At 48.2% G+C, this 13,238-nt stretch overlaps 1 protein-coding gene across 1 annotated transcript; it reads right to left on the minus strand.

The window, feature by feature from the left end:
* Positions 1-64: 64 nt before the first annotated feature.
* On the minus strand, positions 65-7,586 carry C3H8orf58 (chromosome 3 C8orf58 homolog). The gene is made up of 7 exons (XM_036748249.1): positions 7,538-7,586; positions 3,391-3,866; positions 2,796-2,942; positions 2,224-2,326; positions 1,918-2,030; positions 1,557-1,663; positions 65-176 (listed from the first exon to the last, which is right to left on the minus strand). Exons 1-7 carry the CDS (start codon positions 7,584-7,586, stop codon positions 65-67), a joined length of 1,107 nt encoding a protein of 368 aa, XP_036604144.1.
* Positions 7,587-13,238: the final 5,652 nt, after the last annotated feature.

Genomic DNA, 13,238 nt, shown 5'->3' on the forward strand with positions numbered 1-13,238 from the left:
GAGGGTTGCCCCACCCATGATGTGCCAGGATCAGAGAAGGAAGGACTTTGGCATGTAGGACGGTTCAACAGACTGAGAAGTTCTTGGCTCCATGTTTCTTTGCCACCAAACTTGGCATAAAGGCTCTCCGTTGGGGGTGATGCAGGGGACCTTCTGGTAGTTTCTCTGAATCTCTTCTGTAAAGAAAGGAGATAGGTGTCTGGTGAGAAAGAAACAATTGCAATACCTTCACCCAGGAGCATTTGTTCAGCAAGTCACTTAAGCAATGGGGAAAAGGAACTTTGCAACACATCCATTTTCCTCTGACCCCCATGCCCAGTCCCTATCCTTGTTGTCAAGAAAGGGAAACTGAGGCACAGACTGATAAATCGAGGGTCATTCTGAGTGACAGCACTTTATAACAGAATAAGTCCTGGAGTGAATGTCAAGAGAACTGGATTCTAGTCCTAGCTCAGCCCCAAAGGACTCAGGAGACTCATAGAAAGAAGTGGACTTAGGATCAGAAAGAAATGCATTCACAACCTTCCTCTGAAACCAGCTATGTGAGCATAACACTCTGTGATCAATGATATACACAAAGCCCTTTATAAACTTTAAAGTGCTACCTAAGTGTCTCTTAGCATCATCGTCATAGCTAACATTTCTATAGAGCTGACTATGCCAGGCATTGTGCAAAGCACTTTTTACAATTATTATATCATCTGATCCTCACAGCAACCCTGGGAGGTAGGTGCTATGATGATCCCCATTTTACAAATGAGGAAATTGAGGCAGAGGTTAAGTGACTTGCCCAAGATCACACAGCTGGTAAGTGTCTGAGGCTGGATTTGAACTCAGGTCTTCTTGATTCCCAGCCCAAGGCTCTAACCAGTGCATCATCTCACTGTCCCATTATTATTATTATTACTATCACACTTCTCATCTTATATTCACCAGAGTTCAGACAGTCTAAGGATAAGCTTATATGCTATTATCATTCTTTATGTTTAGTATTCAGACTATCATTATCATAAGTCAGCTAGGCCTGTTTGCCTCAGTTTCCCCATCTGTAAAATAAGCTGAAGAAGGAAATGGCCAACCACTCCAGTATCTTTGCCAAGAAAATCCCAAATGGAGACACAAAGAGTCAGTCAGACACGACTGAAATCACTGAACAACAATCACAAATTGTCATCATTCTCATCATCAACATTCTCTGACTCTGTTTCCTCATCTGGAAGATGGATTCATATTGGACTTCAGTAAGGGGCCTGCTATTACACTCATTTTATACACGAGAAAACTAAGACCCACAGAGTCCTCCAGGGTCACCGAGCTAGTTAGAAATGTGAGCCAGGATTCAAACCCAGGTCATGCTAACTCCGAGACCAGTGCTCAGGTCACTAGGCTGGGCTACCTCAGCTACCCCTAGCCTCAACATGCTCTGGAAAGAGTAGCCATTGGCTGTAGACTCCAGGTACACTAGTTTCTCTAGGTCTCTTACCTTTCCACTCTCCTTTCTAACCCCAGTTGATCTCCATTATCCAACTTATCCCTGTTCCCTTTTTAAGACTTACCTGGGGGCAGGGGGGTCTTGAGCAAGATTAGATTCAGAGGCATGAGGGCTCTTCCATCGGATCCTGTTGAGCAAAGCTTTGACTTTGTTCCAATGGGAGAGAGTATTCTAAAGAGGACAAAAGGTGAGTCATGAAGACCCACCCAACTGCTGTAATAAAGAAGACCCTTACCATGTCTGATGAGGACTCACCCCCCCCCCCCAAATCTAGAACCTTATCAACATTCTGTCTCCTCACAACTCCTTTGCCCCACAGGACATCCCATTCCTGATACTCCTATTAGGGGTTCCTAATATGGACCTTTCTGCCCCCAGGCCCTCCAGTCCCCACTGGTTTGTTCCTGTCCATATGGAGCACCTACCCTGTGCCCTCGATAGGATGGGATTGTGCGGGCAGCCCCCGATGGTCCATCTAGCAAGTTTGGTGTGCTCACACTGTGTGCTTCTGCCCGTCGAGGCAAAGCTGACTCTTCCACTGTGAAGAAAGGGGCTTAGGTTAACCTGGGCAGGGAAGAGGAAGCCACCTTCCTCTTAATTAATTAACCAAGGCATTTGAGGGTAGGGTTATGGGTATTTGAAGCCAAAAAGACCTGCCATGGAACAGATGAATGGCAAATGAAGTTTCAGGGGATCAGGAAGACAAAAATGGTCCACTAATTGCCACTTACCTGTCTTCTCCACTAGACTCTGAAATTCCTGAGGCTCCAACACGGAGGAGGATCGAGGGTGAAAGGGAGCAAGAACTGAGTTCTCATTCATCTCTTCCATGCCCTGCACCGGGGAGAGACAGAAATCTGTGACCTCATTGATGAGGGGACCCAATCCAACATTGCACAGGCAAACAAATCCCTGCCTGCCCAATCGACTAACAACTGGCATTTTTACCGCACTTGATAGTTTGTACATACATTACCTCATCTGACCCTCTTAGCAACCCTATTAGATAAGTTCAAGGGGTATGATTATCCCCATTTAACAGAAAAGGTAACAGAGGCTCAAGAAAATTAAGTGACTTTCCCAAGGCCACAGAGCTAATCAGTAGCAGGAACAGAATTCAAACCCAGGACTCCCCTGACTCTGAACCTACTGCTCTTTCCAAAATAATGTAGGTTCCTAACCAGAACTAGACTTGGATACATCCTGACATGCTCTACCTCCCTCCCTGACATGTGCCCTGCCACACCAGGCCCTGGGGTCCTATGTTATCCCCCATTCCCTGTTTTCCTCACTCCTCACTCACAGTTGGCATCCGCTGGCACTGCTCTTGGAGCTGCAGGTGAAGCTGTTGGAGCATGGCCATTCGCTCCAGCAACAAGCATAGGTGCTCCAAGTATCGAAGCCCCTGCCCTGGGAGGCAAGCCCAGGCATCAGACTCGGAGCCCACCACCTGTAGAACATAGCAGGGTGTGGTGATTAGATCTGCTTTTCTCTCCTTGGGCCCCCGGGGAGTTAGAAAGTTCCAGGTTCAGGGAAAGGAAAGGAGAGTGAGGGTGTGGGGAGCCAAGCCTGGGATAAAAGACCCCTGCCAAATAGCATTCTCCACCCCCACCCCCACCCAGCCTGGGCCAATATCAGGATGAACCTGTGTCCCTGCCCACCCACTCTTTGGGGAGGTTACAAACAACCCCAGCTACCTGTCGAGTCATGAAGCTATGCCAACACCTACCAATTAGGATCAGGAAATGCCTGAGAGCAAGCTCCACCCCAAGAAAGTTTCTGGGAGAAGGAGGTGGGAATCAAGAAGGCTATAGGGAGAGGGGATCTCTCCAATACCCTCCTCAGTTGGCGACTCTCCCCCAACATCTCCCTCTTCTTGTCTGATGGCCAGCACTCACCAAAGATTCTGCTAGGCTGGGCTCTGAGCTAACCTCTGCAACAGAATCACTCTGATCTCCAGTTATTTCTAGGGACACCTCAGGATCCTGCTCACTCCGCTGCCAACACTTGGGTACTGTGGTAGATGAAGATCGAGGCCAGCAGGACCTCGCCACCACCTGCTGTAGTTTCTGGCTGGCCAGGAACCGGTCCAGGTCTGCAGGGGGTTCCACGGTGACAGGGGCCAGCTTGGGCGTCCCACCCAGTTCCAAGCTTGAAGAGTCCAGAGTAAAACCAGGAGGGGTAGTGGGGGGAGTTTCCTCTGCCCCCATTTCCACCCCAGAGTCCCTTGAAGCCTGTTCTCTGGAGCCTCTCATCATGCGGTCACCATTCTGGGGCTCAGTGGAGGGTATTCTGGGCATGTCATGAACACGAAGATAGATGCTTTTAGCACCAAGCACCACACAACCTCCCAGAAGCTCTTTACAACCACCATCTGCCAAGGAAAGACAGCATCAGAGACCATACACGCTCCCACCCCCGAGACTCCTGGACCAGACAACATTCCCATGGGAAGGTGTGTCCCTAGAGGAGTGGGCGAGGGAGGAACTACTCAAGGCGATACTAGGAAGAAGTCAGGTGACATCACAGCATCTCAGAATTGAAAGGGATGTAAGAGGTCATGAAGTCAAAATGATATGTGAACATGAAGTACCTCCAGAACATCCCGACAGGTGACTGACCAGAAGACCACCAGTAACAGAAACTCACTACCTTTCCTTTCATTGTTCCTAGATCCAATCCTTCCAACTCTCTCTCCCTCCCTCCCTCTCTCTCTCTCTCTCTCTCTTTCCCTCTCTCTCCCTCTCTCTCTCTCTCTCTCTCTCTCTCTCACACACACACACACACACACACACACACACACACACAGTTGTCCCCAATAGAATGGAAGCTCCTTGAGGGCAGGATCTGTTTTTCCTAATCATGGTGCCTTGTTCATATTCTGTCCTTAATAAATGCTTGTTGGATCGGACTGGATTACATCAATCAACAAACACTTTTTAAGGACTTACTATCTGCCGGGCACTCTGCTAAACTCTGGGGATGCAAAGACAAAAACATGAAACAGTCCCTGCCCTCAATCAGCTTATATTCTATTGGAGGCACTAACATGTATGTATGAACATATGCAAAATAGATTCTTAATAGATAGAAAGTAATTTGGGGTTGTTGTTCATTCATTTCTGACTCTCCATAAACCCATTTGGGATTTTCTTGGCAAAGACACTAGAGTGGCTTGCCATTTCCTTATCCAGCTTCTTATACAGATGAGGAAACTGAGGCAAACGGTTAAGTGACTGGCCCAGGATCACACAGCCAGTAAGTGTATGAGGCCTGGTGAACTCAAGTCTTCCTGCCTCCAGGACCTGTATTTTATCCACTGCATCACCTAGATGCCCCAGTTTGGGGGAGGGAGATGCTAGTAGCTGAGCAGATCAGGATTGTGGCTAAAGTGCTTTTAGGGTTGCTCTTTAGGGATGCTCACAGGGATGAGAGGGGGAAAAAGAGGGAGTGTAGAATCCAGGGATTCCCCTAGCAGAAGGAGAGACTCCACTGGACTTTTTAACTAGAGCTTTAAATCACAGGTTCTTAAGCTGGGGTCCACAGATCCCCAAAGGGGACTGAGAATAGATTTCACAACTTGGATAGCCCTATCTTAATCAGCTAGAAAGCCCTTCCCAGGCTCCTACAAGCCCTGCACAGAACTGAGGAGAGAAGACAGCCAGTCTTACCCTCAGGTCCATGGCTGCTGATTTTAGGACCCCAGATGCCTCACTTGAGTTCCTTTACAGAGAGCTGACACAGTCTAAGGCACTTGGCTCTCAAATTCCTCTGTCTCTGGACCATTTTGTAGGACAAAGTCACCTTTGACTACCTACACTACCTACCATGAAAAAAAATCATCTAAACTAGTGCGAAGACTATCGCTACTTTCAATTAGACACCACTGAGATGATGCCTGTTTTCTTGAAAAGAAAAATTGTCCAGATCTATGACTGACAGCCATAGAGAACTGCCTGGGGAAATCTGAGAAGTCAGTTACTACGTATATGTTGGTGGCAGAACTTAAGCCTGGGACTTCCAGCTCCAAAGCTGGCCCTCTATCCACATCATCATGCCATGTTATCTCTCTTTAAATTAAGGGTATACCGGGGCAGGTAGGTGGCACAGTGGATAGAGCACCAGCCCTGGAGCCAGGAGGACCTGAGTTCAAAAGTGGTCTCAGATACTTACTAGCTGTGTGACCCTGGAGTAAATTAATCCATACTTTAATACTTCAAAGATGTATTTATTCCTTTGAATGATCACAAATTGAAACCCCTTTATATGTACGGCTGTCTTCATGTGTTGTTGGGGCCAAAGAATTCAGCACTTGGAGATCAACGCTTAACTTAGCTGGCCCTCAGATGACGGAGTTCCTAGTTCAAGGGTCACCCTCACACAGAGATCAGATATCATATAATAATAAAAATAAATAGCATGTATAAGAGGTGGAGAAGGAAATGGCAAACCACACCAGTATCTTTCCCAAGAAAACCCCAAATGGGGTCATGGAGAGTCAGACACTGAAGAACATGAAACTCTTTACATAGGACTTTAAGGCTGGTAAAGCACTTTACAAATAGTATATCACTTTTTCCCTTGGTGGTAGGTGCTATTATTATTATTATCATACACATTTTACAGATCAGCAAACTGAGGCAGAGGTTAAGTGACCTACTCAGGGTCACACTGCTAAGTAAGTTGTCTTAAGGCACAACTTGAATTCAGCTCTTCCTGACTTCAGGTCCAGTGCTCTGTCCTCTGTGATGCCTAGTGGCCATAGGATTATGTATTATAGCATGATATATGCTATATCATAGCTTGGAGCCCCTAAGTGATTTGTCCAAGGTCACATAGGAAGCGGCAAAGCTTTGGTTTGAACCCAGGTCCTGTGACTAAATCCAGCGCTGCTTCTACTACACCGAATTAGACACCAGGAGAGGTCTGCAATAAATGCATGCGTTCCAGAAACATAACTATAGACAAATCCCATTACAAACATTACCTCTGGGTAAGACCGAAGCATGAGTCATTGGCCCTTCCCCTCCCCCCCACCATTCTCAATCCCTGGTATGTATACTGTACATACAATTATCCTTGAAGCCATCCCCATCACTTTCAAAATACGCTGTTAATATTTCCCTTCTTCCCCGCCGGCTTCGGAATGCTTGGTGGGTTTGGGGGCGGGGATGCTCACCCAGGTTGGAAGGTTTGGGCTGCCAGGATGGGGAACAGGGCGCTGCAAAACATGCTTTCAGCCCCAAGCTGTGAGGGGGGTGGCACGAGAGAGGAACCAAAGCTCCGGCAAAGGACCAAAAGCTATTATGAACGGGAGCTTTTAAGACAAGTGAAAAACCCTGGCGCTGCCCCTGACCCCGCATGGTCCCAAGGCCGAGGGCCGGAGCCAGGGGAGGGGAGCGTGGAGCGGCGTAGATCAGTAAAGAAGCATAAATTCCTAGCCCTGCACGGTAAAATAGACCCTCCCGGGGGGATGAGGCGGGGTGGGTTTCTAGTCCGCAGGCGGCCGAGTTGTTTATTTGTCTAATTAACCCAGAGTTAAGTTGAGGTCAGGGAAAATCGGTCCGGAGAGGTTGGCTAGGGGAAGGTAAGAATTTAAACTTAGAGCGGGGTGGGAATGGATCAAGGTGGGATGTAAAGAAAGGAGGGAGGGGGGCTAGCTCCATAAATCCAGGTAGGTCTAATCTGAAACATGGGCCCACAATGCCATGGGAGTCCCGAGGCCAAGGGGTTCTGGGGCGTGGCACAGAGTTCCTCGGGAATGCACCCTGGGCGGAGGAGGGAAGCGAGTAACCGGGGTCCGGGGGAAGGGGGCAGGGTCCCAGAAGGGCCCGGGGAGAAAGCCCCATCCGAAGGGAAGACCGGAGCCGGACAGACGGGATCATCAGACGTTAAATCGGGAGGTGATGACACCGCCTCCGCCCCAGCCCCGCGCCCCGGGAGTGTTCCACTGAATCCCAGGCGCGCAGTCGTCGAGGGGAGAATCCCCGCGCGGGCTCGGACTGCCGGCCCTGGGGCTGGGACAGGGGCGGCTTAGTAACTCACCCTGGCGGCCAAACGGCTGTAGGGTGAAGACCCGCCGCCTTCCCAGCATGGCCCGGCTCCGAGGGTCGGAAGGCGCAGCTGCAGTCCAGGAGGAGGACAAAGTGCCCGGCCCCGGCCGAGAGCCCCCACAGCCCGGACAGGGCGCGGCTCTGGGACACTCCTAGCCTAGGAGGGCTGGGGGGAGGGGGAGTGGGGGAGAAGGTGGGAAGGAGGAGGAGGAGGCCAGGATTGGGGGAAGGAGGGCGAGGCTAATGCGCTGAACCGCAGTGGGACTGCCAAGGTCCCCTCTGGCTAGAGGGGAGGATTGGGGACAGGTGGGGGAAATGTGAGCCCGAAGCAACTGGGTTGAGGGGGCTGGGTGCCTGTGAATGAATGAACCAGAAGAGGGGAGAGGGCCAGGTGGACGCTGGATTAACCCCTCCTGTTCTCCCCTCCAGCCCTCTCGCCTAATCCTGACTGGGAAAGGAGATAAGGGCCATCCGACAGTTTGGTTTCCCACTCTGAGAGCTAGCCAGAAAGCTGAGCCCCTTGCGCAGGTGAAAGTGGGACTGAAATTGGAACCCAGAAAACCAGACCCTAAGTGGGGAGGTGGGGAGCGGGAGGGGGTCTGGTAGGGGAGGAGAATCTACCAATCACACTCCTGTATCCATTATTCCTGGGCCTCAGTGTCCCCAGCTGTAAAACAGGTGTGCTGGGCTGTCCTGTCCTCCTCTAGATTCTCCAGTTCCAAGTTAAATATAACTGATTAAAGAGATGTGATCAACGTAAAGAGAAGGAAGCCTATGGTTCCTTGTGGTTCTAGAGGAAAGACTGTGATCTCCTGGAGGGTAGAGTGTGGTAATACATATTTCCCTCCAGCTCCAGCACTGGTCTTTGCACAAAACCGGCATTTACTAAATGACCTGAATAAATGTCTTAATGTCATTCCTTGGAGTCAGAAGACCTGCTAGTCTGGGATCTACCCAGGTTTGGAATGATCTAACACTGCAAAATGGGGATAATGATAACCCGTGCCCTGGCTCCCTTAGAGGAATGAGGTGAGGATCAACTGAGATTGATGCACATATGCAAAACATTATTCTTATTTTTAGGCTGGGTCAAAACCACTCCACCCCTTTTCCCCTGGGTTGGGATCCTACTGGGGAGAGAGAAGATATGTCTTTTCCAGGCAGTTGCTGGAGTCGATCCATTCTAAAGCCAGAAATGTACAACGGGCAAGGACCCCAATCTGTAGCTATAAGTGAAGGGTGAAGCTACAGAGAGACCTCCCCCAGGTCCCACTTTTTCTCCCTCTCTACCCCATTCCACTCAGATTCCAAGGATTCCCTTTCCCACTCCAAGAAAAGGATTGTTGGAGTGGGTGAGGGAGAGTAGATACCTGAGTCCAGAACAGAGTTCACTCTGTCCTCTCTCAAGAGAGGGAGAGAAGAAAAGAAAATCTCTCAGAAGTAGTTAAGGGAGAGAAGGGACTGTAAGATCCCTGCCCTGAATCTGAGGAATGTGAAGATAGATTCCTAGAGGGGCCCAGCTGTCTCTTTGGTGACAGGAATGTGGCCAGCCAAGAACAGGAAGCTCAGGGCCTGCAGGAATGCAGTCTCCTCAGGCACAGGCTTTGTGTGTGCCTCAGACCTGCCCAACCCCTTCCATCACTCCTCCAGAAGTGGAAAAAAGACCAGATTCCCCTACCATCAGTACAACCATGGCTCCTTAGCAAGCCAAGGAAAAAGAGGAGACACCTTCTTTGGGACCCTTAGGAGTCGGCTTGGTTGGCCTTACCCCTTAATTCCTTTCCATCTCCCAAACCCCAGCCCTTACTTACCTTTTAGACCTAGGAATGGTTCCCAGCAAGGCCCAAAGCAGAAACTTCAAGGCACACCCATACTTCTTTGCTTTTTAAACCCCCTGAACATTCCAGGGATGTACCTAGATCTCCCCATACCTTGTTTCACCTCTTATCTAGCCATCCTTCAATAAACCAGCATCTAATCTTGCTCCAGCTCTGAGAACAGTAACAAAATCCACACTTCTTTGCTGATGGAAAGGGCATGGTGGTTGACTGTCTTGTGGCTCCATTCACAAGTCACTTGAATCCCTAGTCTAAGACTCCCTTACATAGCCACTGATCTAGAATGCAGTCTCCTTGAGGGGAAGCCAGGTGTCAAAGTGGATAGAGGGCCTGGCCTGGAGTCAGAAAGGCTCATCTTCCTGAGATCAAATCCAGCCTCAGACGCTAATTGGGCAAGTCATTTAACCCTGTTTGCCTAGGTTTCCTTAGCTGTAAAATGAACTGGAGAAGGAAATGGCAAACCACTCCATCATCTTTGCCAAGAAAACCCCAAATGGGGTCAAGAAGAGTCAGACATGACTGAAATGACTCAACAGCAACCAGCACAGTGCCTGGCACACAGTAGGCATTTAAATGCTTTCTCATTCATCTCTTGAGAAGCAATGTGGTATGGTGGAAAGAATGCTTGACTGGCTTTGCCACTAACATTTAACCCCTCTGAGCCTCAGTTTCCTCATCTGTAAAATGAGCTGGAGAAGGAAATGGCAAACCACTACAGTATCTTTGCCAAGAAACCCCCAAATAGGGTCACGGAGAGCTGGACCCTACTGGACACTTGCAACAAAGTATAATGCAAAAGTAGGATGTGGTCAAGTTATGAAGGGCCTTAGATGCCAGGTGATGTTCTATCTGATCCTGCAGGTAATAGGGAGCCCCTGGAGTTTATTGAACAGGGAGGTGACATGGTCAGACCTGTGCTATAGGAAGATCAGTTTGACAGCTGAATGGACTGGAGTAGGGAGAGACCTGTGGCAGGCAGACCCACCAGCAGGCTATTGCAATAGTCCAGGTGTGAGGTGAGGAGATCCTGCACCGGAGTGGGGTCAGTGTTGGAGAAGAGAAAGTGGTATATGTGAGAGAGCTGAGGCAAACAGCATTAAGTGACTTGCCCAAGGTCACACAGCTGTCTGAGGTGGGATTTGAACTCAGGAAGATAAGACTCCAGGCCCAGCCCTCTGTGCATCACAGTGCCACCTAGCTGCCCTAAGGATTTATGATACAGCAGCAAAGGTCTTGCTGTTCCTCCTGAAGAATACTGTTTCCCTACTCCCAACTTCCAGTGGCTGCTCCCATCCTTGGAATGCTCTTCCTCATCACCTCCACCTCCTAGCTTCCTTGACTTCCTTCACAACTCACCTTAAATCTCACCTTCCACAAGAGACCTTTCCCAATGCCTCTCACTGCTAGTGCCTTCCCTCTGAGATTACCTGCTCTTTACGCTGTATACATCTTGTCTGTACATTATTTGCATGTTGACTCCCTCATTAGAACATAAGCTCCTTGTGGGCAGAGACCATGGTTTTGCGTTTCTTTGTATTCTCATCATTTAGACAGTGCCTAGTGCATTTTTTGCTATTGTTGATCTGCCGTTTTCAGTGCTGTCTGAAAACCCATTGGGGGTTTTCTTGGCAAAGATATTGGAGTGGTTTCTCATTTCCTTAGGACTTAATAAATGCTTGTTGACATGTGAAGATATGTATGTACTACTACTATGACAACTCAGAAACAGTGTAGTCTACGTAATGACTTTTGGAAAGGGCTAGGAGGTATCCAAATGAGACTTTAGCTGAGACTTGAAGGAAACCAGAGAAGCCAGGAGGCCAGGATGAGGAGGGACAGAGTTCCAGGCAAGGGAGACAGCCTGGGAAGATGTCTGGAGTAGAAAATACAGCGTCATGCCCTTGGTCCCAAGTGAGATTTGAAACTAGATCCTCCAGCTCCAGAGGAGGGTGCTTGAGATTATAAATACATACATACATTATACATATATATATATATAGATAGATAGATGAAAGATTATATACATACATGGATGGATGGATAGATATAATCACAAACACATATAGGAGAGGCAGTATTGTGTAATGGAAAGCTCCTGGATTTAGGAAGTTCTGGGGTTCAAGTCGCACTCCTATGATACGTGTTGGCTGTGTGACCCTGAGCAAATCACTCACTCTGAGTGTATATCCACTTTGGAGTTGATTGTGTGACATGGGAGACACTAGCACAGGACATTCAGCATGGCATGCCCTCACCAGAGAAGGTGCTGTGCTCCATGAACAAAACACAATTGAAGCAGCTCAAAGGAAATGCAGGATGCACAGATTTGGAGTATCCACCCCAAATGTTCATGCGGATTATTTGTGCCCAACCTGTGGTAGAGAATGCTGAGTTTGAATTGCCCTTATCAGCCACAGTTGGACACATTGACTATTATCTTAAGCATGGGTGTCATTTTGGTCCTCTTTGAGAACAAAGGACAACAACCATCTCTCCCCCCCCCCCCTCTCTCTCTCTCTCCCCCACCCCCCCCTTTCTATATATATATATCTTGTTCAGTCGTTTTTCAGTTGTGTCCGACTCTTCATGACCCCTTTTGAGTTTTCTTGGCCAAGATGCAGGAGTGATTTGACATTTCGTTCTCTAGAATAACAAACATTTTTTAAAAGATTTATTAAAATATGTGCCACGACTGGGTAAAAAAGACAAAAATGAAAACGTTCTTGCTCTCAAGGAACTTAAATTCATCTGGGGAAACAGCCTATACAGAGGTGGGGTGTCCCAAAAGTCTTGGTGTAGTATTATTAAGCTATCAAAACTTGAGACTTTTAGGACACCCTGTGTAAGTACCAACAAAATGTACACAAGGTAAGCATAAGGTAATTGCAGGAGACAGGCCCTAGCAGCTAGGGGGAATCGGGGAAATCATCATGTAAGAGGGTGGTGCTGGAGCTGAATTTGGAAGGAAGAGTCCTAAGAGATGGAAAGGAGGAAGGAGTACATTTCAGGAATGGAGGACACAGCCTATGTAAAGATGGAGGCAAGAAGTGGAATGTTCCTTTGAGACTCCAGGAAGTGCCCTAGCGCTTTGGGTGCTCCACTGGAACTACCCAATACAGATCTTATGGGAGAACACAGATGGGAACTGCACAGGAGGGAGAGGTACAGGTGAGTGGCAATCTATATCACTAGAAGGAATGTCTACATTAATGAGATCACAAGTCATCTGGATAGAATATGTATTTTATATCGTTCTCAGTTTCGTTGTCTTTTCTCCTCAAAAAGATGGTAAGCTCCATGAGGAAAGTCTTCTTCTGTATTGCCTAAAAGGCATAGACCCAGGGTAATCACTAAATGCTTAGTGAACTGGAATTAGGCCTCTCACCACAGGAACATCAGTCATGAACTGATAGCATATGTCCAGTCTTTTTAAGAGAAAATTGGAAGAGAGCCTCCTTTTTCAGGAAAAGGATAATATGTTCAGTCTCATTCATTGAAATCATTGTTTCATCAGCCTGGTGGCCACACTGGTTCACCATCTGGCCTCTATCCTTAGATGCATTTAAAAAAAACCCACAACACCTTAATGCTTTTGGAGTCTCTTGAAGATATTACTAAAATGCTCTTTTGGCTCGTCTAATTTTAATTGAAAGGGTAGGCTGACCTTAGAGTCAGGAAGATGAGTTGAAGTCTTGGCATTGGTATCTACTAGCTAGCTAGAAATTCAGGCATCTGGGGCAGCTAGGTGGCACTGGCCCTGGAGTCAGGAGGACCTGAGTTCAAATGTGGCCTCAGACACTTGACATACCTGCTAGCTGTGTGACCTCGGGCAAGTCACTTAACCCCAATTGCCCT

This window comes from Trichosurus vulpecula, chromosome 3, assembly GCF_011100635.1.
Source record: "Trichosurus vulpecula isolate mTriVul1 chromosome 3, mTriVul1.pri, whole genome shotgun sequence".
NCBI lineage: Eukaryota > Metazoa > Chordata > Mammalia > Diprotodontia > Phalangeridae > Trichosurus > Trichosurus vulpecula.